We start from the raw sequence: 22,417 nt of genomic DNA on the forward strand, positions 1-22,417 counted from the left end.
AGTTTTTTCTCCATCAGATCCATATTTTTGGAGATGATCTTTTCCAAATAGGAGCAAATAGGCTGTTGTTCCACTCTGTGGAAAGAGCAAACAGAAAAGTCAGTATAACCTATCTCTTAATGACAAGGGGCATGACAGATACCTTGGCAGCTGAACTACTTCTATATGCAAAATATCGGTGATTAGACAACGAACTTTAGAAGGTATGAGGGATTTAGCACACACGAAAACCTTCCTTGCCCGCTGCCACATTTTACATCTCAGAATTCTTCTATAAACACACAGGGTACAGAGTCTTCTTCTCTAAACCTCATTTTGTGTTTCAAAGGCTCAGTGACGAATCAGATGTTTAGTTATGTGTTAACAAGCCACTCATACACAGAGCTCCCATTCTGTCAGTGTGGCAGACTGCTCTTCTCACCTGAAGAGTTTCAAGATTTACACAAACTGTGCAACTCTCAATTCCTGCATCTGCATTCTTTAAAAGAACAATGCAGGAGCTGGAGATGGACAGTATCTATGAGAACTCTGATCTCTACATATCACCATTTCCACTGATGTTCCCCAGGTATCAAACTGCTACAGGAAACCTGGAGAGGGGCTTTTGACAAGGGCCTGTAGGGACAGGCCAAGGGGAATGGCTTTAACCTGCCAGAGGGGAGACTGAGATGAGCTCTTAGGCAGAAGCTTTTCCCTGTGAGGGTGCTGAGGCGCTGGCACAGGGTGCCCAGAGAAGCTGTGGCTGCCCCATCCCTGGCAGTGTTCAAGGCCAGGTTGGACACAGGGGCTTGGAGCAAGCTGCTCTAGTGGAAGGTGTCCCTGCCCGTGGCAGGGGTTGGAGCTGGATGAGCTTTAAGGTCCCTTCCAACTCAAACCATTCCCTCATCCCACGACACCCGCTCCCACCGCATCCTAGGGGTTCCCGCCACTCAGCTTGACACCGCCCGCACCGCGCATGCTCCGAGCCCTGCCCGCCAGCACGCGCAGGCGCTTTCTGGCCGGCGTCTCTTGTGACGGTTGTAGCTCCGCTTCAGCCGCTGCTCGGCTCCTCCGCGGCGCTGCCATGGCGGCCGGTCCGTGCGGCGGCCCCCGGGAGCCGTGCTGTGTGGTGGCGGCGTGCTCCTGGCTCTGCGCGCCGCCGGACGGCCTGGCCCGGGCGCTGTGCTTGAGGCGGGACGCGGGAGGCGGCGAGGCCGGGTGAGGGCGGTGGAGCCCCGCTGGTTCCCCTCACGCGGGCGGCGTGAGGGGGTACCGGGCTGGGGCCTGGGTGGGAGTGCGGGCGGTGGGGCAGGAACGGGCCTGGCGGGGCAACGCGGCCGTGGCGCTTCCCCCCGCAGCACCGAGGCCGTGGTGGTGGAGCGGCGGACGGGCAGCGGGAGTGCGGCGCCCTGCGTGCTGCAGCTGGAGTGCCGGCCGGCCGGCGCCGGGGAGATAGTGTCCGTCGGTATCGTGAGCGAGGCCCGGAACATGGAGGTGTACGTGGGAGAGGAGTACTGCGGCACCGGCCGGGGCGAGAGCATGGGTGCTGCCCGGCCCCCGGGGTGAGTGGGCACTGAGGAGGGCATGGGCCGGAGGTGGTGGGTGTCGGGGTAGGGGTGTTTGCGCTGGGTCCCCGACACCGTTTGGCCCTTCTCGTGCTGACAGCACCGTTGTGTGTGTATCTGTACGGTGTTCAGTGCCTGCACTACGGCAGCCACTCAGTTTGGTCCCTCTGTGCAAAACTGGTGAATGGGCACAGGGTCTGCGGTTGCCTGCTACAACCTCGCAGTCACCGGTGGCTTGCACAAGTGCTGCCTCTGATAAAGATACAAGCGTGCAGTTATGCCAGTCACCTCTTTAATCTCTTCTGTTTAGTGAAACGTATAATTCAGTAAGTTGTGCTACAGTGAAATGCTGTTGTGCAAGGCGACAGAAGGGGTTAGGACAGGGGTAACTTCTGTGTCCTTTAATCTTTCCGGCCATCAGATCTGCTCCTCTTTGCAGCAGGTCTCTTTTAGCTGATCTTTACCAAAGGACCTCTCTTTGATGCGTAGTCATCTCACACTTTTAGGAATAAAAGAGAAAATAAAGAAGGATTTGTTTCTCCCTTCAATAATTTGTTCCGTGCTTTGCCAGCGGGATTCAAGCAATGGCTTCTCTGTTGTTTTTAAGTCATTACATGGCACATCAGCTATTCAATGAGCTAAATAAAAACGGGCGAAAAACATCAGCAGAGATGTGTAAATAATGTGCTCTGGAAGATAATGTACGTGCACATCCAAATCCTTTTATTACATACATATTCAGTGAGATTCAATGCAAGCTGCATATGAGCCTTAAAACTTCCAAACCCTATGAGAATCACTGTCATTTCAGTCACTTGTTTCTTATTTAAATATTTCCTGATACAGAGTATTTATACTAAAAAAAAGTTTATAAAGTGATGTCACAGCTCTTTTATTTTATTTTCTAGTGAAACTGAAGAGATTACTTTATACAAAAAGTACCTTAAGTTTGAATGCCCTGCAGCTTCCTGTAGAATTAAGGTAGGGAGTTGAACAGAACTGTTGTATTTTTGTTTGTCTTTTTAATCACTTGACTGAATTGCATTACTCTTAGTCAAATTAAGGGGTTTCTACACGTAATCACTTCAGAAAACCACTTGAGTATCTGTTAAAATTGTATTTTGCTCTAGTAGTAGCAAAGTTCTTTTCAATTTGTGTCACAGTTTTCTCATTATGAAGACTGTTTATGGGAGAGATAATACAGTCTTAGAGGAAAACAGCTTCATAAACCAGATAAACTGCAGATCAACAGTTGCTTTGTAATTGAAACTGTTAACTCTGATGTGGTTAAGATGATGCAAATTTGTATGGCCACTGATCTTAAATGCTTAGAAGATCAAGGCCTGATTTGTCTCTGGTCTTGCAGGCACCTTTGTTCCATTCAGACTTTTCCAAAGAGTTAATACAAAGGAGAAATAGGCATAATTTCCCTTGAAAAGAGTCTAGTGTTGTTTTTCCAAAGACTCAAAGAATGCATTGTCCCATACACACAAGGAAAACATTAAGCTGTTTGTTTCCTAACCAAAATATCTCTTTCCCTTCTTGCACCAGCTGCTTTCCATTGGTGAGAAACAAAGAGTACTCATCAGTAAAATAATTGTACAAGTGAAAACGGTGTCTGCAAAACTACCAACTGATTTTCCTTCACTAGGCTCGAGCATAGATCTAGGCAGAGTGCAAACTATAATGGAGTCAATGGGATCTAAGTTGTCTCCAGGTGCTCAGCAGCTCATGGACTTGGTCCGATGTCAGCAGAAGGTAAGTGGCTATGTTTTCCACAAGCGCTACTAATATGTGACCTTGCCTTCTGTAACAGTTAAGCATGTGCTAAACTGATCTGGTGTAAAGGTTTTATGATTACTATTTTCTGTACCCCACACTTTCTGCCATTTTCAGAGTATCCTGGAATGGTTTGTGTTGGAAGGGACCTTAAAGCTCATCCAGTGCCAGCGCACCTTCCACTAGAGCAGGTTGCTCCAAGCCCCATCCAGCCTGGCCTTGAGCACTGCCAGGGATGGGGCAGCCACAGCTTCTCTGGGCACCCTGTGCCAGCGCCTCAGCACCCTCCCAGGGAAGAGCTTCTGTCTAAGAGCTCATCTCAATCTCCCCTCTGGCAGGTTAAAGCCATTCCCCCTTGTCCTGTCCCTACCGGCCCTTGTCTAAAGCCGCTCTCCAGGTTTCCTCTAGCCCCTTTAGGTGCTGGACCTGCTCTAAGGTCTCCCCTTAAGGAACCTTCTCTTCTCCAGGCTGACCCAGCCCATCTCTCTCAGCCTGGCTCCAGAGCAGAGCTGCTTCAGTCCTCGCAGCATCTCTGTGGCCCTCTTTGGGTCTTACTCCAGCAGCTCCTTGTCCCTGCTGTGTTGAGGGCTCCAGAGGGGGGATTTTAATCCTGGTTTAGCTGTTGCTGCCCTTAGATGAGTGCAATGAATACAGGCTGTGTACTCAGGGATTTGCTGTCTGTTCACCAAGTCTAGAGTGAAGGACTCTGGTTAATTTTAACCTTCCTTGCCAGCCAATTCCCCTTTTGCTCGGTTCCATTCTTGCTGCTTGTCAGTGGCGTGTTCCCTGTAGTGTTTGGGGTATAGGTAGGTGGGCTGGTTTGTCTTATTTGTGGTTGTTAAAAGTACGTCACATTCAACTAAAGGGAATGTGCTCTTACAAAGCATTTGATGTCGATCCTAATCCTGCAAAGGAGGCTATTCCAACAGAATCCTGAATCCATTTGATGTTAATAATGGTCACTCCTGGGGACGCCGTGTGGTAAAAACTAAGTCATTAAAACTGTTTTGTGACTGGGAGAGTGATGAGAGAATTAACGCATAATATGTCCAGGGAAAATCTTTCCCTGTGCTTTTCTCTAAGACTGTAATTCAGAGCTACTTTTAAAATCTTTCTATCATAGTAGTAGAATGCTGAGTTAATAAAGTATGTTGTTCTTGTTGTCTAATTGCCAGTATATTTGAATACTGCAATATTAATCCTGTTGTTTCTCTTCCCATCAGAACAGTTCCCCTTTTGGAGACAAACTGAATTGGATTGTCTTGGGGAAAAATGCAGACTGTGGGGGTGACCGTGCAGTAGATGGATTGCACAGTGCAGCTCTTCAGCCATCACTGGATCCATCAGCCAGTGAACCTTTGCCTGTTAAAAATCATTTAACAAGTGACACAGAACATGAAGACTTAAAAATAAGCCATGATCTAAACACGCAGGTGCCTGAAAGAGAGAATGCTTCTGATTCAGAAAGACTTACTACCCAGCAAAGTACAGTTGACCTCGGAGATGATTTTAAAGTGGTGGGATCTTTGCATATGCAGGAACAAGAGAGTGGAACCCCAAATGTAGCTACTCCACAGGTGCTGCTTCCTTTCCTTCAGAACTTGTGCACTCAAGTAAATCACCTTCGGCTTAAGGATGGCAACAGGCGCTCTAGTAAACATGCAGTGGCTAAGGAGAAGGGCATTCAGTGTGTGGGGTAAGTGCAGTTCGGTACACTTCTTAACAGTAGTAGTTTGTATTGGCGAGTTTAAGAAGTAAAATATGTAATGAAAGAATTTTATTCTCACAGCAATAGTCAATCTTCAGATATGGGTTTAGAGGCAGTGTGGCAATGAGCATGTTTACAGTTAATCTTTCAAATGAGTTGCTTGCATAGAGGAGGCTTTTTCAGAAGAAATCAAAACATCATTTGTTGTTACAGAGTTGTTTGTCTTTTGCCTCCATTTCAACTTTTAAGAAAGTGTGACCTTTCTGCAATTCCATATACATTTGGCTTATGCTTCTTGTCTGTTGCTACAGTTTCATTTGACTGCTTCTGCCTCCTACATTCTTACATCGAATTTTTCCCACACCTTGTGCCATGATATTTCTGCTGTATCTGGTGTATCATCTCCTGGTCTTTCCTGTCCCTCTTCATTTGTTGGTATTTACTGTGCAGACACCTAAGTGGAATTGGTACTGCACCCAGTTTGATACCTGAGGAACAACAGTGGTAATGGTGAGATGTAGGGATCAGGGTTCTTCTCATAGATACTGTCCATCTCCAGCTCCTGCATTGTTCTTTTAAAGAATGCAGATGCAGGAATTGAGAATTGCACAGTTTGTGTAACTCTTGAAACACTTCAGGTGAGAAGAGCAGTCTGCCACACTGACAGAATGGGAGCTCTGTGTATGAGTGGTTTGTTAACACATAACTAAACATTTGATTCGTCACTGAGCCTTTGAAACACAAAATGAGGTTTAGAGAAGAAGACTGTGTACCCTGTGTGTTTATAGAAGAATTCTGAGATGTAAAATGTGGCAGCGGGCAAGGAAGGTTTTCCTGTGTGCTAAATCCCTAATACCTTCTAATGTGTCTAATCACCGATATTTTGCATATAGAAGTAGTTCAGCTGCCAAGGTATCTGTCATGCCCCTTGTCATTAAGAGATAGGTTATACTGACTTTTCTGTTTGCTCTTTCCACAGAGTGGAACAACAGCCTATTTGCTCCTATTTGGAAAAGATCATCTCCAAAAATATGGATCTGATGGAGAAAAAACTAATGGACTATATTGATCACCAAATGCAGGCTCTTCAGACACATATAGATAATAAAATGGTTCTCTTAATGGACCTGGTTCAGAACTCGCAGCCAAACAAAATTTCACAAGCACACTATGATTCTAATGGAGGGTTCTCTAATGGAGAGAGATAGATGTGTGTAGATGGGGGACTTCAAGAGAAGGACTGTCAGGGCAGTTATACCTTACAAAGCTCAGTATTTGTGGAGTTAGAACTGTACCGATCTTCAGTGTTGTTGACTTGCATTTTGTTACTGTAATTCTATCCGCTGTTGCACACAGTTTTATGAGAGATCTTAAGAATGCGTGTTTTTTCCTAAACATGAGAATTTTGTATGCCCTTTGTGGCTTATTTATTTAACGAGCATTACGAAAAGCTGTATGAAACCCCCAGTTTCCCATTTTCAGTTTTAACAATGGAGAAGTAATCAAAATAAACTGAGTTACAGCTTTTCTTTCTACCCACATGTCATCCCTTCACTGTTGTGTTGTCTTGATGTGTAATGGGTAGAACAGGATGTAGTTTGTGCTTTTGGTTTAATTTAGTGGCATTTCTCGTAAAGATCTTTTCTATTCCATCTGTAGGAGGTAGGGTAGTACTGGCATTGCCTTGCTTGATCTATTGAAGGAGTTGGGTTTAGAAAGATGGGCTATGCTGAACTCCAGCCTGGGTTTTTTGAAAGCCTCACTGGCTGTGCAGGCACCTCAGTTAACATTCTTGTTCCTCAGGTGATGCCTAAACCCAGACTGATACTAAACTTTTAACTCCTGCATTAGTTGAGCCATGCAGGAATAACTGGAGTGAATGTACACTCAGCAGACTTGGAGTTATCAATGTTTCATTATCCTAAGAAACATAATTACTTCATTTATGGTTGCTCTCAAGGGGACTTCATTGCCACCTAGGACGTGCTGGATTGGGTAGGGTCTGCTGCATGTCACCAACCTTAGGCTGGTGAAGCTGCCTTGTTGCATCATATTTACTTTAACTGCCTGGGATCAGTTCTGTCATTTGGAGTGGTGGAAATGTGACTCAGAGTCCTTTTGTGGCATGTCAAGCTTCATACTTCATTCTGTTTATTGCTTTTTAATTCTGGAGTGCATCATCTGACTTAGACTGGACAGGGACTTACTGGGAGTTGAGTGCACAGACACCGATTTTATTCGGTGTCTTGAAATGCTTTGAGCAAAAGCTATTGATGGGAAAACAAGTGTTGGCTTCACAGGCACGCAGAGTCCAGTATCCTTATCTGGTCTACCTTGTATTTTCTTCTCCAGGAAGACTGATGTGTTTTAAAGACTATCGCATCTCCTCTTGCCAGGAGTAGAGTGTGCAGACAGGATAATTTGTTTTGAACAGGTATCCTACAGTTCTCCCTTAGCTTAACTTGTGCCAACAGCAGTTTCATAGTGATTTGAAAAGACAGAAATGTGCTGTTCTAAGAAAAAGACCTGAATTACCTTGTACTTTACATTCCCTTTATACCTGTTATGTTTTCAGATGCTTTCTAAACACCCTGAAGTTGACACATTCTTCAGCTCAGTGATTCAAGGGAAGAATACTCAGTTGAGAGGTTTTTTAATTACAAAAAGTAGTTGAGATGTGTTTCCAAGCATCGTTCCGGTGCTGTTGGTTTATTGATTTTGAGCTGGTTTGGGATTTTCCCCTCTCCCCTCTCTGGATGACAAATCTGAACAGAAGTTGACACGAATCCAACATATCCTGAAGCAGTTAATAGGAGCTTTGGAGTTTTTGGTAGCTGTGTTCTGCTTGGTGTTTGTGGTATTTCAGTATCACCACTACTGCAATGATGATATTTGAAATCAAAACCACCACTGAAAGAGTGTAGAAGCTGTATTGGAGGTTTGGGGATTCTTCAGCATCTGCTTTAGTGAGGGATTCTGTGTAGGGAAAAAAGAAAGTGGGATGGTTACAGTCTTGAATACCATGTTATTGCAGTGGAAATGAAATAAGCTATTTTCTCACTTATTTTGGCTCTGAGGAGTTGGCCCACAGAAATTACAAATTCTGACTCTAGTACTGAAGAGTTGTAAAATTCTGTAATAAAACATTAGTGCAGAAGAGCATCACAATGTGACAGATTCTTTGGTAATGCTGCCGCAAGTTTCTGCCAAGCTGAGTCATTAGCTTTAGAACTGGCCAGATGGAGACATCGTTCTTAAGCAAAGCTGGGCCAAAGAAACTCGTGGTTCTTGCCCAGTGTCTGCTCATGGTTTACAACTGGTCCTCAGTAAAACTCACTTTTTTTGTAAACCAAGAGGGATATGGTGAGAATTAATCTCTGATTTCTAGTGTGACCTGTTTGTATTTGAGTCCTTTTCACATTGTACATGTGTCCAGTTTCTAGCATATGGATGCAAAAATCTTTCACTATTGACATAAATGGGAACATGTTTAAAATGCTGTTAGAGTTGAGAGAAGTTAAGAATTATTTAAAAGGAAGAAAATATTTTTATTGCTATTAGGAGCATGATTAATTATTTCTTAGCCGTGACACCTTAAAGCATGTGACGCACGGTGCTTTTCATAGATGAAGCTTTGGGCTCAATAAAAGTGAGAACAGTGAGCATAGTGGGAGTAACAACACAAGCTGTTTAAAATAACTTTTCCGTATTGACCACAGCAAATTGTGCTGAAGAGTTTGTCAGATTGGGGCACTAAAGCTTATCTATCTCATAAACAGCTTTGCAGCTCTAATTGAAAGCCTGGTGCTTTTGATTTCTGCCCGAGCGGCTGTCGTTGTCATAGTTTTGTTCTACTAGGCAATACATATAGTGTGAGGATTCAAACTATGGTGGAAGAAGTCATTTATATTTAGCATCTGGTGTAGCTTTTCTGCAGTACCAAAAGTCATTGTTAGAAGATACACAGATTCTAAAAAGGCTGATTCACAATGTGCTTTTTAAGTGGTCTGGCTTGGGCAAGGGGCCCTGGTCACTGTGTCTGCTTCATCAACTAATGTCATGCTTGGTAATCTGAAATCTTCTCTTGCCATTCATAACTCTTTCTGAATGCAGATCCTACACACACCACTCCTGTAGCTAGGAGCAGCTGCTGCTTTTGCTGCTCCAAAGAGCACACCTTGATCCAAAGGCCACCAGTCTGTCCATGTGAAAAGTACTTCTGTGATCTCAAAAAGCACAAACTTTGAACCAGTTGCTCTGATGCTGTGTTAGTTTTGAACTAGAGTAACCCCCTTATTTCATTACAAAGGTAATGGGTTTGCAGCAAAGAATAACTTAATCAGATTCTTCATTTACACATTCCTCTTACCTGAGTGATCGGCAGACCTGAGCTCTCTCTTCACGCGGATGGGACCTGCTACAGTGCTGGTTTTCCACAGGTATGAAGAAATGTCTCTTTTTTGTCTGGAGATGCAGCCTTGGGTGCAGCGGGTGTTGGTGTTGTTGGAGTCACAAATCAGAATGTCACACTGGAGATAAACGGATGCAAAGCTCTGCAGGAACTTGAAGGCATTAAATTTGAATCTCGCATAGTGTTCCACTGGTGGGTAGGTTACCACAGTGTCATCTTTGTTGCAGCTGCAACAGAATTTAAACATCTGTTAAAGCAGTCCAAAGACTGATCATTCTAAGTACTGTTAACTCTTAAGTACAGCATTTAACTAAGGTGTTGTTTTCACATGTGGGTATACAGTGATGTGCTGCAATGTGGTGGTTGTGTTTCCCAGCTCTGTTGATGTAAAGCCTTTAAGTTTCCATGAAACTTATATTCCAGCCAGAGTATGGTGAAAAAGTTCAGTGTAAGAGACAAAAATAATGGAAATACAGTTGACATTTAGATTCTAGTTCCTCACATATTAGGAGGCAGTAATAAAATCTATTACTTGCCCCCTTTAATTACTTACCCACTTCTGATTAAGTCATATGTTAGTGATCCAAAATCAGCCTCTGGTGATGCTACGCAGGTATCAATAAACACTAGAAGGTTCGGGTCAGTGGAGTGAAGACTGACTTGAGCAAAAAGAGTTTGGTTCAAGTCTACGTAATACGGGGACTGATGTATTGGCTCAGAGAATGAACCTGAATCATAGAATGACATGCTAACATTGTATCTTCCCACAGCAGTTGTGTTTTGGATTATGTTATCTTCCGTTATGTAAACGACTTCCAAGGTTGAATTGTTTTCCAGTTTGCATTTTACAATGATCAGTACGCTCTTCTGACGGGTGATGATGTTGCCAGTTGCAGAGAGAGATATGATGTTGGTGTAAGTGATGCTGTGACCGTCATCCTGTAAAAGGAATCATATCAAGTGCTTGGTTGGGATTATATGAGATATGAGCAGTGCAGTTGAAAGCAATTGTAAGTTACGAAGTCCCCAGCTGTCCTTGTCAGAGGCTCAAGATACCTTCAAAAGGTAAACCAAGTTCTAACTGAAAAACCATTATCAATGCTCTTGTTTTTCCAAAACACTGAACCAACCCATGAGGCAAAAAGGTTAAAGAATGCTGTGTGGAGTGTGGGAAGTACCAAAGCTGTGCCGGGCACTAGCTCCTGGGAATCTTCACGTGTTGAATTTTTTCCCTTTCCCTTGTTAGCTCCCTTGTTGTTCCCAGGGTTAGTGCCAGCCCTATCACTTGCAGAGAATGTTTAAATTACATATCTAACAGTGTGCTACTCTTGATAACCTGGGTTCGAGAGGGAATTTAACATTTGTGGTTAATTTGTGTGGATTCTCCTGGATGTCCTTTGAAAGGCTCATTCATCGTCGGGCTCTTAAAGAGGAAAAGTGTTGTCTCTGCTTCAAGACTGGGAGCATGCAACGGGATGAGCTAAGTAAAAGTAAATCAGCTTTTTAAAATGTGCTATTCAGAAACTGCCTTTACAAGCTCTTACCATTCATTACCATTCAAAAGGAGCGTGACCAGCAGGTCAAAGGAGGTGATCCTGCCCCTCTGCTCTTGTGAGACCTCACTTGGAGTATTGTGTGCAGTTCTGGTGTCCTCAACATAAAAAAGACATGGAAGTGTTGGAACAAGTCCAGAGGAGGCCACGAGGATGCTCAGGGGACTGGAGCACCTCCTATATGGAGATAGGCTGAGAAAGTTGGGGCTGTTCAGCCTGGAGAAGAGAAGGCTGCGTGGAGACGTCATAGCAGCCTTCCAGTATCTGAAGGGGGCCTATAGGGATGGGAAGGGACTCTTCATTAGGAACTGTAGTGATAGGAAAAGGGGTAATGGGTTAAAACTTAAACAGGGGAAGTTTAGATTGGATCTAAGAAAAAAATTCTTTCCTGTGAGGGTGGTGAGGCATTGGAATGGGTTGTGCAAGGAAGTTGTGACTGCTCCATCCCTGGCAGTGTTCAAAGCCTGGTTGGGCAGAGCCTTGGGTGAGTTGGTTTAGTGTGAGGTGTCCCTGCCCATAGCAGGGGAGTTGGAACTAGATGATCTTAAGGTCCTTTCCAACCCTAAGTATTCTGTGATTCTGTAAGTCATTCTTAGCTTAATCACATAACTTATCTCCTGCTTTACCTTTTTAGTTGTTCCACAGCTGGCTAATGGGAAGGAGAAGATCACTGAATCATCTGTGATGACTGGACTGCAAGATGGATCATTCACCTGTATGTGAGTTTCATTATATCCAAGGGAGGCCAGGTAAGACCTGTTCAGAACAATTTTCATGCTATCCGAAGAGCATGTGAGCAGTGCTGCCATTGAAGGAGAAATAACAAAACAAACCAGGTCACACAAACTGTTGTGGTCATTTCTCAGTTGGTCTAGATCCTGGAACCTGTTGCATGGTTCTTGACTTGGCAGCCTGAAACTGCTCATGCACATTTGAGGTCATGCAGAAGTTGGAACAAAATTTCATGCTCGACTTCAAAAATGCTTAATAAGGAAACCCATGTAAAACTCAGCTGAAAATTTGGTTAAAAACCTGTAACAGAAAATGAATTGCAGCCTTTATAAAAGGAAAAAGGAATCACAGTGCTAGTGCAGGATGGTGGGTGAGGAAATTGATTTATGGCAGACATTGAGGGTTTACAGGCTCCTTTTCCACCTCAGTTGATGAGAAGATGGGCATGCAAATGTAAGGGGCCAATAAGGAAAATGGTCCAGCTCTGGGGAAAAGGAAGTTACAACGCACTCAAACCCTGTTTGGCTAACCAGTGTGGACCATTTCCTGAGTATCTCACCGGTAAAAACCCCCAAACCATTGAAACTAACCAGTCAGACTGGAATAGGTTGCCCAGGGAGGTTGTGAATGCTCCATCCCTAGCAGTGTTCAAGACCAGGTTGGACGAGGCCTTGGGTGATATGGTTTAGTGTGAGGTGTCTCTGCCCATGTCAGGGGGGTTGGAACTGGATGATCTTAAGGTCCTTTCCAACCCTAACTATTCTATGAGTCTATGTTTCTAGGATGGTAAGAATCCTGCTTTGTCTAAAAGAGGGGAAAAAGCAGATTTTGATTGGTGCTCACCAGAAAAAGGCCCCAGAAGTGAAAGAACAGGCTTTCTTCTGCAGGTGGATCAAGTAATAACTTTTGCTTTGTAGGTGAGACTAATGTGGGATCTTTGAATGTAAAGGGGGTTAATGACTACCAGTAAAAGGGTTTAAATCCTTAGTATCAGCCATCAGTTCCTTTTGATACTTGCAAGAGAAGAATCAGTCTTCCAGTAACTAAAGGGGCCAACAAAAAATCTGGAGAGGGGCTTGGGACAAGGGCCTGTAGGGACAGGCCAAGGGGAATGGCTTTAACGTGCCAGAGGGGAGACTGAGATGAGCTCTTAGGCAGAAGCTCTTCCCTGGGAGGGTGCTGAGGCGCTGGCCCAGGGTGCCCAGAGAAGCTGTGGCTGCCCCATCCCTGGCAGTGTTCAAGGCCAGGTTGGACACAGGGGCTTGGAGCAAGCTGCTCTAGTGGAAGGGGTCCCTGCCTGTGGCAGGGGTTGGAACTGGGTGAGCTTTAAGGTCCTTTCCAACGCAAACTGTTCCAGGATTCTATGATATACATGAGAACAAGAACCATCATCCTATTCATAAGGCAATTGTACTTACTGCTGGGCTCCACAGGACTGCTCGGAAGGGGAGAACTGGTATAATGAGCAGAAAAACCTCTGTAGGAGTTGGCATAGTCTGTAGACAGCACAACTGTCATAACATTTGAAGAAGATTCAAATTTGGGCTGAGAACGACCGCATGCTTTTCCTATCAAGCCAGTGTCAGTGGTGAGGCCGTCATAGACTGCTATGAAGTCAAATCGGCAGTTCAGGTCTAGTTCCAGGCTGCAGGTAGAGGAAAAATAATTACAGGGAAATCTGAGCATAGAGTAAACTGCTCACAATGGAAGGAGAATCCAGAGCAGATGAGGCATCTGATGAATTGCAGTCAACTGAAATAGAAGAGTGAAGAATAAAAGAATACATAAACAGACATCATTAAGACCAAATAAAACATGGAAAACCCTCAAAGGCAAAGAAATGCTTCAGTGTGTGAAGCAGAGGGACCCTGGCCAGGAGTGGGGAGAACACTGTGCAGAGATCATCACCTCATCATCTAAATAAAAGCCTATTAGGGTATTAATATGGCATTTACTCACAAGAAATCCTGGAACTCCAAGTGTATCTTTGAGTTTTTTGGTGCTTGTATGTGCCAGACACAATATGTAAATTCGGGGTAAGGTGCTGGGTAGTTGGGGCTGGTCAGTGTCCCATTGGGACCGGTTAATTGTCCTCCACAATTTTCAGTTTCTGGAAGAAGAGTAGATATATTGGTCACATACTAAGCTATATAATGAGCCATAAAGATCTAAAGTTATGTAGCAGGACTGTTTCTGTAGGATTCTGTTCCTTTGGAAATGATTAGAGGTAGAACTTCTCAGGTCAGGCGGATGTTACAAAATGAAGCCTCTTGTCTGAATGGTATATCCGTGAGGCACAGTGTGATGACATCTGAGCTGGCTGTAGGTGGGTTAGCTTGGATACCATGAGCAATTTAGTTTTACCTATATTTTGGGTAAATTACGTGCCATTTTGGAAAAACCAGTAATGAAGATGCTCCAGCAACCAAAAGAAACCTTGGGAGACTTTATTTTAGGGAAATCTCCTAGGCCTTGGTCATGATCTATATGGAAGAGCAAAATCTTCCAAGTCTGAGAGAGATTTTACCTCAGAAGGACAAATGCGGGCTAAAATAGGGCACGATTTTTCAGCAGCAACGTTTAACACTAGAGCAGCATAAACTAGGATGTGGTAACTACAATGTCAAATTGCTTTTAGGAGCTTAATACCATGCCACTCAGATGAGCAGAAGCAAAGTAACTGGTCCCAAGCTAAGACTGATTTTACCTTTTCAGGAAGGCTAAAAATAGGGAGCTTGTTTAGTGCGAACCCTTACTGACTTCAGTGACCTGTGCTTGCAGGAGTTCTGACTAGATAGTCATATTCTCTTTCTGGCGAATGCTATAATGCTCTCACAAACTGAGTAAATTTAGTAGAAGCCTATAAGTAAAAGTAGAGTCCTATAATGCCTCCTTTGCAGTCATGTTTTCTTAGTAAAGTAACTTTGTAGGCCCTGCAAGTGCACAGTTGTCTTACTGCCTCTTTCCTTTCACTGATTTTCTCCCACACCATTCTCTAAGGCCTGAAGAACTAATTAAGTGACACTAATTAAAGATTCTGTTAATAGTCTTAAACTTTCTTTTAATGGTGCAAATCAACTGTTTGTTAATGACTTACTTGTATTTGCTGAAAAATAGTAATGGGCAAAGAAGTTTCTTGCAAAATCCACAGAGTCTGTTGTTATGACAAAAGTTAAACTGTCTGAAGATGATTGAAATACCGGGACCGCATCAGTGTTGTTACATACTCGTCCAAGAAGAGGTGAATCAGTTGAGGGACCATCATATACCTTAATACTTTCTGTTTCACAGCTTGAAGAAGGAGCAAATCTATTGAAAAAGCACAGTTGAAACTACCTCAGCTTTCTGATAGATAATACAGGCTCAAAGAGCAATACATGGGTGATTGGTGTTCCTCAGGGATCAGTATTTGGACTGATCCTGTTCAACACTGTTGGTGACGTTGACAGTGGGATTGGGTGCATGCTCAGCCAGTTTGCTTATGACACCAAGCTGTGTGGTGTGATTGACACTGGAGGGAAGGGATGGGATCCAGAGGGACCTGGACAGGCTTAAGAGGTTGCCAGTGCCAACTTCATGAAGTTCAACAGGCCACGTGCAAGGTCCTACACCTGGGTCAGGGCAATACCAACCACAAATACAGTACATAAATACTTACTTAAAATAGGAGAAAATCAGCCTAATTGTTTGATTTTCGTTCCTCTGAATTTGCCAGACACAGTTTGCATTTGCATTTAGATCAATCTTAAATGTTTTGTTGAGGTCATGAAATGAAGCACCGCAGCGAGGTACACCTATTGAAGAACAGCAACAACAAAAACCAGCTTGCAAGGATCTCTCAAGTTTTCTCTTACCATAATATTTCATCCTCCACTACACAGAGACTGGGACAATCCATCGTGGAACAGACATGCAAAATGTTGTAGGTTGTTTCTAATTTCAGTTTATGAAAGCTGAAGAATCAATAGTAAAAGAGCAGAAGTATTCTTATCCTCATTTTCCTAGTAGCAGAGATAAAGGCAGTTAGGGGAACACATCTCACAGATGAAACCAATGGCCAAACTGGAAATGCCAAGTGATACAGGATACGTCAGCAACTCTCTTCAGAAAGGCCTTGTCACCACAAGCACTTCAAGCCTCTGGTCTTCCCCTACACTGAGTTCCTAAAGATCATTATATCTTGTTCTGAGGTTCAGCACTTGACTTAAAAGCATTTTGGAACCTACACCCAGGCAATGATCAGAAGTTTAGAATAGGTTCCAGAAAAGGAACAAGTGAATGGCCTGGAATAAGTAAATTCACATCCCTGGCAGTGTTCAAGGCCAGGCTGCACACAGGGGCTTAGAGCAACCTGCTCTAGTGGAAGGTGTCCCTGCCCATGGCAGGGGGTGGAACTGGATGAGCTGTAAGGTCCCTTCTAACACAAGAATCTGTGATTCTATGACTGAATCAGGTTGGGAAAGGGAGAACTAGGGGGAAAAGAAGGTGCTAGACATCTGTACATTCATGGAGAGGGTTAATATGAGGTATTATTTTCCAATACAGTAACTCGGTGGCTTGGAATGAAACCTGGAAGTTGTGATTTTGAATAAGGAAAAGGAGGTGGGTCTTTGCTGCAGGGTGATGTAGGAGGCAAAAGTAAAGCATAGACCAGGTCAAATCAATGTAAGAAAAAGCCTTTGAAAAATATTAAATACAAAACCAGCATTTCCTATGTTTCACAATTCCTGATCTACAGTTGCTGATGACTGGGAGAGTATTTTGGGGAAGTCCTTTCAGGCTTGTGACCATGTTCTTGCCTCAGCATCCTCTCTTGGCTGTTTCTGGGTTTAGGATGCAGGGCTATCTGGGTTCACCCCAGTTCTTGTATGGAAAAAACCCCAAACCAACCATGGTTGACATCACTGGCCTCACAATGTTAATAAGTTATGCAGTAGTTACAGTAATGGCAATTGTATAAGAAACTTTAGAGAAAGTTTATAATCCAGTTTGAGCATGAGATCTTTATAGTTTAATAAGCTAAAAATAATGGTCTGAACCAGCATTATATAGTCTATTAAATACAGTCCCAGATGAAGAGATCAGGCTTTCTGGTGAACTCCAGGGGGAAAAGAAAGGATTAGGAGAGGCATTTCTTTTCACATATGAAACCTCCAATTGTAACAGCGTTGTAAGGTCAGCTCTATCCTCCCTCTGCACTGTTCTGTAGCCAGGCACGAGCAGAGCAGCTCTGCAGCAATGCTTTGTTATCCCACAGTAGATACCCACCATAAATCAGTGAAATCACTGATCAGAGCACAGAATGGTGATCCCAAGTTGAGCAACGAATGACTATTGCTTCTGAGTGACGAAAGGCAAAATGAACAAATCTCTTAAGAAGCAACTGTTTCCCAGTTAAGTCACTTTATTCATGTTACTTCAATATAATATTAATATATAAATACATTTTTCGATTCCAGAGTAAAATCTCTTCAATAGCAAATTCTTAAGATAAAAATTTGCCCTAGGGAATAATATATATATATATATATTTTTTAAATATTTTTAACCTTTTTTAACACTTTCTGACACATTGGGGTGTTACTATTGTGCACCAGTAGGTTAAAATAAGAGTTTTAGAGATGTTTAACATATTTCCCTTCAGTTGCTTATAAAATACCTATTGTGCAAAAATTCATCACATTTCAGAGATTAACAAACAACAACCAGACTAGATTTCCATACCTGAGCTGTTTTCAGCGAGAGCCAGAGCAGCAAAGAGAGGCAGGAGGAGGAGCTGTCTCAGCGCCTGCATTTTGATGGCAGCTGGGGAGTTTTGGCTCTTCTAACTTTTATACCTCCTGCTATCTCATAATCATCTTGTATTACGTGGTATCATGGAGGGAGGGCTTAACCTCTCAGTTCCTGTTCCTTTTGAACAGATATAAATGAGAAAGTAACAGCTGTACCTGTTTTCTTAGTGTGTACTATGTGGAGTAAGTTTACCTGTGCTTCTGTCGGCTCTCATGGGTTCAAAGCACATTTTCTGTTGATGTCATTGAGTGTTTGTTTGGGTGTGTTGACATGAGCAGGGATGTTCTGGAAAGGATTGATAGATTCCCTTGGGAAACACATCCAGCAGTTTGCTCTTAGCATGGTCAGCAGTAGCTTGTTTTTTCCCAACTTCATTTTGACACCTATCCCTTTAGGTTACGCTGGGCAAATCATTCCCTGTCATTGCTAAGGATTCCTTGGGTTGTAAAGTGCCACTATTATAATAGAGTTGTCATGAGTAATGATTTCCTATTGCTGAAACATTCATGGATGAACAAGGCCAGTCACAGAGTTAAAAGGAGATTGCGCTGCAACCACTTTGCAGATAAAACTTTCTTAGTTGCATAGTAGAAGCTACAAAACCCAAAGGAATCAGCCTTTCCTTGTCAAGGTAAGGAAACAAGCACAGTCCTGAGAGTCTCAGTTCCTTCTAACACAAGACTAGTGAATATCTCTTCCAATATATTTACCCTATTTTGTCTTCCATAAGGACCAAAGCTGTCTTGAAAACCAGAGTATTTCTTCCTGCAGCAGCGCATACCCAATCTTAAAGCTTCCAGAGGCTGTGATTGTGCGAGTGCCACAGATGTGCCATTCCCCTGGCCTTGGCGCGATACCTGTGTCATTTGTGAACCGAGCCTGTCCCTGTGATCCTTATCGACACGGGAGCAGGTATCCCACAGCTGTGCAAACAGCTGTTCTCCCAGGTTCACTAGTAAAGTGAAGCTGCAAGGCAGACCTGCTGGGAACACATCCAGGTATTCTGCTTTCATAAACAGTTCTGTTTGTAAAAACCCCTTCTTTTCTTTTATAAACAAACACAACATGATGCATCTGTAACAATCCTGCATTTTTAATCTCAGACCTGTTCACTCCTTGAAACAATTCTCTCTGATTTTGACTCACTTTAAGGATTTTGCAATGCAACACTCTTCATTGTGCCAACATACATGCGCACAATGCCCTTAAACACAGGGGCATTGAATACATGTATAAAGCCATTGCACAGCACTTGAATTCCCTTTAGCTTCTGGAAATGCTAAATTTGCATTTACTCTGTATAGCCTTTCATTTCTTAAACCCACACACATACTTTCAAGGAGTTTTCAAATGCTAGCATCCATTCTGTATGCATTTAACCAGTGTGAATTGGTGTGTGGAGCCCTGCCAATCAATGCTGTGACCATCGGAACCAAGGTAAAAATGCCCATGGCTGCGATGCCCTGGTGGTTTACAGTGGTAGTTACAGGTTGGTAGTCAAACTGTTTGGAATTACTTGTGTATGACTGATCAGGAAGTTTTCTTGCGCTGGGGTGGATATTGAGCAGTGGCCCAGTGTTTCTAAGGGCTGAGGCTGTACTCTTGAGGCTGGCTGGCAGCTGCTCTCTCTACACAGGCAAGTCTCTAAGCAACTGTGCTGCTGCTGCTCTGTGTGCTCACATGTATTGGGCTCATGTGGCAAGGTTTTGGTAGTGGGGGGCTGCAGGGATGGCTTCTGTGAGAAGCTGCTCAAAGCTTCCCTTGTGTCTGATGGAGCCAGTGCCAGCTGGCTCCAAGATGGACCCACTGCTGGCCACGGCTGAGCCCATCAGCAGCGGTGGTAGCATCTCTGGGGTAATGTATTTAAGGAAGGAGAAAAGTTGCTGCACAACAGTAACTGCAGCTGGAGAGAGGAGTGAGAATGTGTGATAGAAACAGCTCTGCAGACACCCAGGTCAGTGCAGAAGGATTGAGGAGGTGCTCCAGGTGCCAGAGCAGAGATTCCCCTGCAGCCTGTGGTGCAGACCATGGTGAGGTTGGTTGTGCCCCTGCAGCACATGGAGATCCACAGTGGAACAAATATCCACCTGCAGCCAATGGAGAACCCCAAGTCAGAGCAGGGGGATACATGAAGGAAGCTGTGACTCCCTGCCTGTGCTGAAGCAGGCTCCTTGGCAGGACCTGTGGCCCATGGAGAGAGGAGCCCACTAACACTGCAGTGGGTTTGCTGCAGGACTTGTGACCCATGCTGGATCCATCTGTTCCTGAAGGATGCACCTTATGGAAGGGACCCACACTGGAGCAGTTCATGAAGAACTGCAGCCTGTGGGAAGGACTCATATTGGAGAAGTCCATGGACACTGCTGTGGAAGGGACCTCGTGCTGGAGCAAGGGAGGAGTGAGGAGCCCTCCTCTGAGGAGGAAGGAGCAGCAGAGACAATGTGTAATGAACTGATGACAAACTCCATTCCCTGTCCCCCTGCACTGCTGGGGAGGAGGGAGTAGAGAATTTGGGAAGCCTGGGAAGAAGGGAGGGGTGGGGGGGGAAGTGTTTTTAAGGTTTGGTTTTATTTTTTATTATCCTGTTCTGATTTGATTGATAAGAAATTGATTTTTCCCCAAGTTGAGTCTCTTTTGCCCGTGATGGTAACTGGTGAGTGATTTCTTCCTGTCCTTATCCCAACCCGTGAGCCTTTCATTGTATTTCCTCTCCCATGTCCAGTTGAGGAGGGGAGTGATAGAGCAGCTTTGGTTGGGCACATGGTGTCCAGCCAGGATCAGCCCAACACATTATGCTACAAATCTGAGTCCTCAGATGGTTTTCAGATAAGGTGATGTGCTCAGGTACCAGGTGATGCTGAAATATTAAGGGCCCTCTTTGAATCTCCTACCTCAAAAGAAAATGGCCAGCAAGTCTTCATGAAAGTCCTTTAAGATGAGAAGAGGATGACTGTAGGGAGGTGTTTTGTGATAGCAGATGCTCAGAACAAATTAGTGTGTGTTTTAGTACAAAGGAATGAGGATTCTGCTGTTGTGCTGCTGTTATTTACAGCCATTTTCTCTCACTGCCTGCACCCGGCAGTGCAACAGCAGGGAGAATGTGATTTCAAGCACTTTACATCATTATCTCTTGGAAGCAGAGCAGCAGGGTTATGAGTGTGATGGAGTTTTGTATGAACAGAGTATGATTAAGAGACACCCTGGCTTAGGGTGGGCATTACGGTCCTGCAGGGTGAGGACTTTGGCAATACCAGTGCCAAGACTTAACCATCAGTAAGAGATCAGATCTCAGCCCTCCTGGGATATTGGTGTGACCCTGGCATTTTGGAGCTGGTTGAGTTATTCATGGAGAAGCTGAGTTTCAGGGCTGTAGTCTCTATTTTGAAGGGGTGAAGCATAAAAGGAGATGCTGCTGAAAAAAGCAGATGTTTTTGTGTTGCGTCGCACAGCCTTTAGACATCCTTACTCAGTGTAGGGTATCTCATTATAGGTTTGAGTAATCTGCACATACTTGCTGTATGGAGACTGAATATTGGCCTTAAAGATGCCTTTCACAGCGGGCCAAGTTCAGTAGATTATCTGACTGTAACCCACCCCTTTGCCTGAGCTGGCTGCTGTGCTGCTGTGCAGTTCTGCAGTCGACAAGATATTTTTCTCTATTATGAACTGAAAATCATTAATTTCCTTTTTTTTTTTTCTTTTTCATTCCAGTTTAACGTTGAAGTGCAGAAACACTTTCTGGGCTCAAAGTGATATCATTTGAGCAGATACGGTAAGGAAAAGAATGAAGCAAATGCTTATAATGCAGTAAATTTAGATGTACAATTTGTTGTAGTTCTAATCTCCAGTAATAAAACCTGATAGGGGAAGTTCAGGTTAGCTATAAGGAAGAAGTTCTTTACTGTAAGGGTGGTGAGGCACTGGAATGGGTTGCCCAGGGAAGCTGTGAATGCTCCATCCCTGACAGTGTTCAAGGCCAGGTTGGACAGAGCCTTGGGTGACATGGTTTAGTGTGAGGTGTCCCTGCCCGTGGCAGGGGGGTTGGAACTGGGTGATCTTAAGGTCCTTTCCAACCCAAACTGCACTATGATTCTATGATTATAATAACTCATAGATATCGCAGATTGTATCTCAGTACATGTACAATATATTTTCCAAATATATTTGAAATTCTACTTAAGGTAGTTGCTCTGACATTACTGGTTACAAGGGATGCTTATCCTTTGATTTATGTCTCTTTGTGAGCTCAGAAGACGGCACTGTGATGTGCATATCTGTAAGGCAGGTTCACCTTCCTTAAATGCTCAGTGTATGAGTTACCTGGTACAACAGGGAGTTGTATGGAAAATGGAAGAATTGTGAGAGGGAAACAAAGTCTTGATGAGAAAAAGAAACCAGCTGATCCACCAAAGCTTTGTCACTGAGAGTGTTTTACTGAAGCTTGGGGTTTTACAGATCTGGAATAGAGACCTGAAAGATCAGAAGGCAAAGAACACAAGTACAGCTAAGATTAAAATACCTTTAGATTTACACCCCCTAGTAAAATGCAGTTTTAGAAAGCAGTAGTAGATGTGCAACACACTGATCACTTATAGAATGATCAACGTGTTCTGGTTAGAAGAAGCATTATTTGGGCAGTTATTATATGGGGATGATGCGAATAATGACCCTTTCACTTGCTCCATCTCTTGTCCTATGGCCCTGGTAGTGCTGGGGAGGATAATTGTATCTGTTGCAGGATAATACATTGCAGTGTAGGCAAACTCTCGAGGGTATGGGGCCTCTGAAGTCAAACTTGATGATCCTCTTGTCTCGTGAATGGTATTTCCTACAGGTTGGGAGCATTACACACCTGAGAAAAGAAAGAGGAAACAACCCATATATAACCCATATACAA

General features: G+C 43.8%; 2 protein-coding genes across 2 annotated transcripts; one reads left to right on the forward strand and one right to left on the reverse strand.

Annotated features, from left to right (window-relative positions):
* The first annotated feature begins 955 nt into the window (after positions 1-955).
* Positions 956-6,566, forward strand: CUNH10orf88 (chromosome unknown C10orf88 homolog). The gene is made up of 6 exons (XM_061459548.1): positions 956-1,197; positions 1,338-1,541; positions 2,453-2,525; positions 3,096-3,302; positions 4,547-5,019; positions 6,011-6,566. The coding sequence occupies exons 1-6, from the start codon at positions 956-958 to the stop codon at positions 6,237-6,239; spliced, it is 1,428 nt and encodes a 475-aa protein (XP_061315532.1). The 3' UTR covers positions 6,240-6,566.
* A 1,102-nt stretch (positions 6,567-7,668) lies between these two features.
* Positions 7,669-17,609, reverse strand: LOC133272012 (CUB and zona pellucida-like domain-containing protein 1). The gene is made up of 9 exons (XM_061458560.1): positions 17,452-17,609; positions 15,386-15,521; positions 14,825-15,036; positions 13,687-13,837; positions 13,146-13,372; positions 11,622-11,797; positions 9,996-10,381; positions 9,401-9,669; positions 7,669-8,007 (listed from the first exon to the last, which is right to left on the reverse strand). The coding sequence occupies exons 1-9, from the start codon at positions 17,519-17,521 to the stop codon at positions 7,838-7,840; spliced, it is 1,797 nt and encodes a 598-aa protein (XP_061314544.1). The 5' UTR covers positions 17,522-17,609; the 3' UTR covers positions 7,669-7,837.
* Between the last annotated feature and the right edge of the window lie 4,808 nt (positions 17,610-22,417).

This window comes from Pezoporus flaviventris, unplaced genomic scaffold (assembly GCF_033815535.1).
Source record: "Pezoporus flaviventris isolate CSIRO_AGI_PZ_B2104156 unplaced genomic scaffold, CSIRO_AGI_Pfla_v1 ptg000029l, whole genome shotgun sequence".
NCBI classification, from domain to species: Eukaryota; Metazoa; Chordata; class Aves; order Psittaciformes; family Psittacidae; genus Pezoporus; species Pezoporus flaviventris.

Coding starts and splice junctions, on each gene's coding strand:
- CUNH10orf88 (XM_061459548.1), top strand. CDS start 956: ATGCTCCGAGCCCTGCCCGCCAGCACGCGCAGGCGCTTTCTGGCCGGC. Junction 3,303..4,546: donor TGGTCCGATGTCAGCAGAAG/GTAAGTGGCTAT, acceptor TCTTCCCATCAG/AACAGTTCCCCTTTTGGAGA. Junction 5,020..6,010: donor AAGGGCATTCAGTGTGTGGG/GTAAGTGCAGTT, acceptor CTCTTTCCACAG/AGTGGAACAACAGCCTATTT.
- LOC133272012 (XM_061458560.1), bottom strand. CDS start 17,521: ATGCAGGCGCTGAGACAGCTCCTCCTCCTGCCTCTCTTTGCTGCTCTG. Junction 15,522..17,451: donor TCTCGCTGAAAACAGCTCAG/GTATGGAAATCT, acceptor GTTCTTCAATAG/GTGTACCTCGCTGCGGTGCT. Junction 13,838..14,824: donor CTATTTTTCAGCAAATACAA/GTAAGTCATTAA, acceptor CTCTTCTTCCAG/AAACTGAAAATTGTGGAGGA.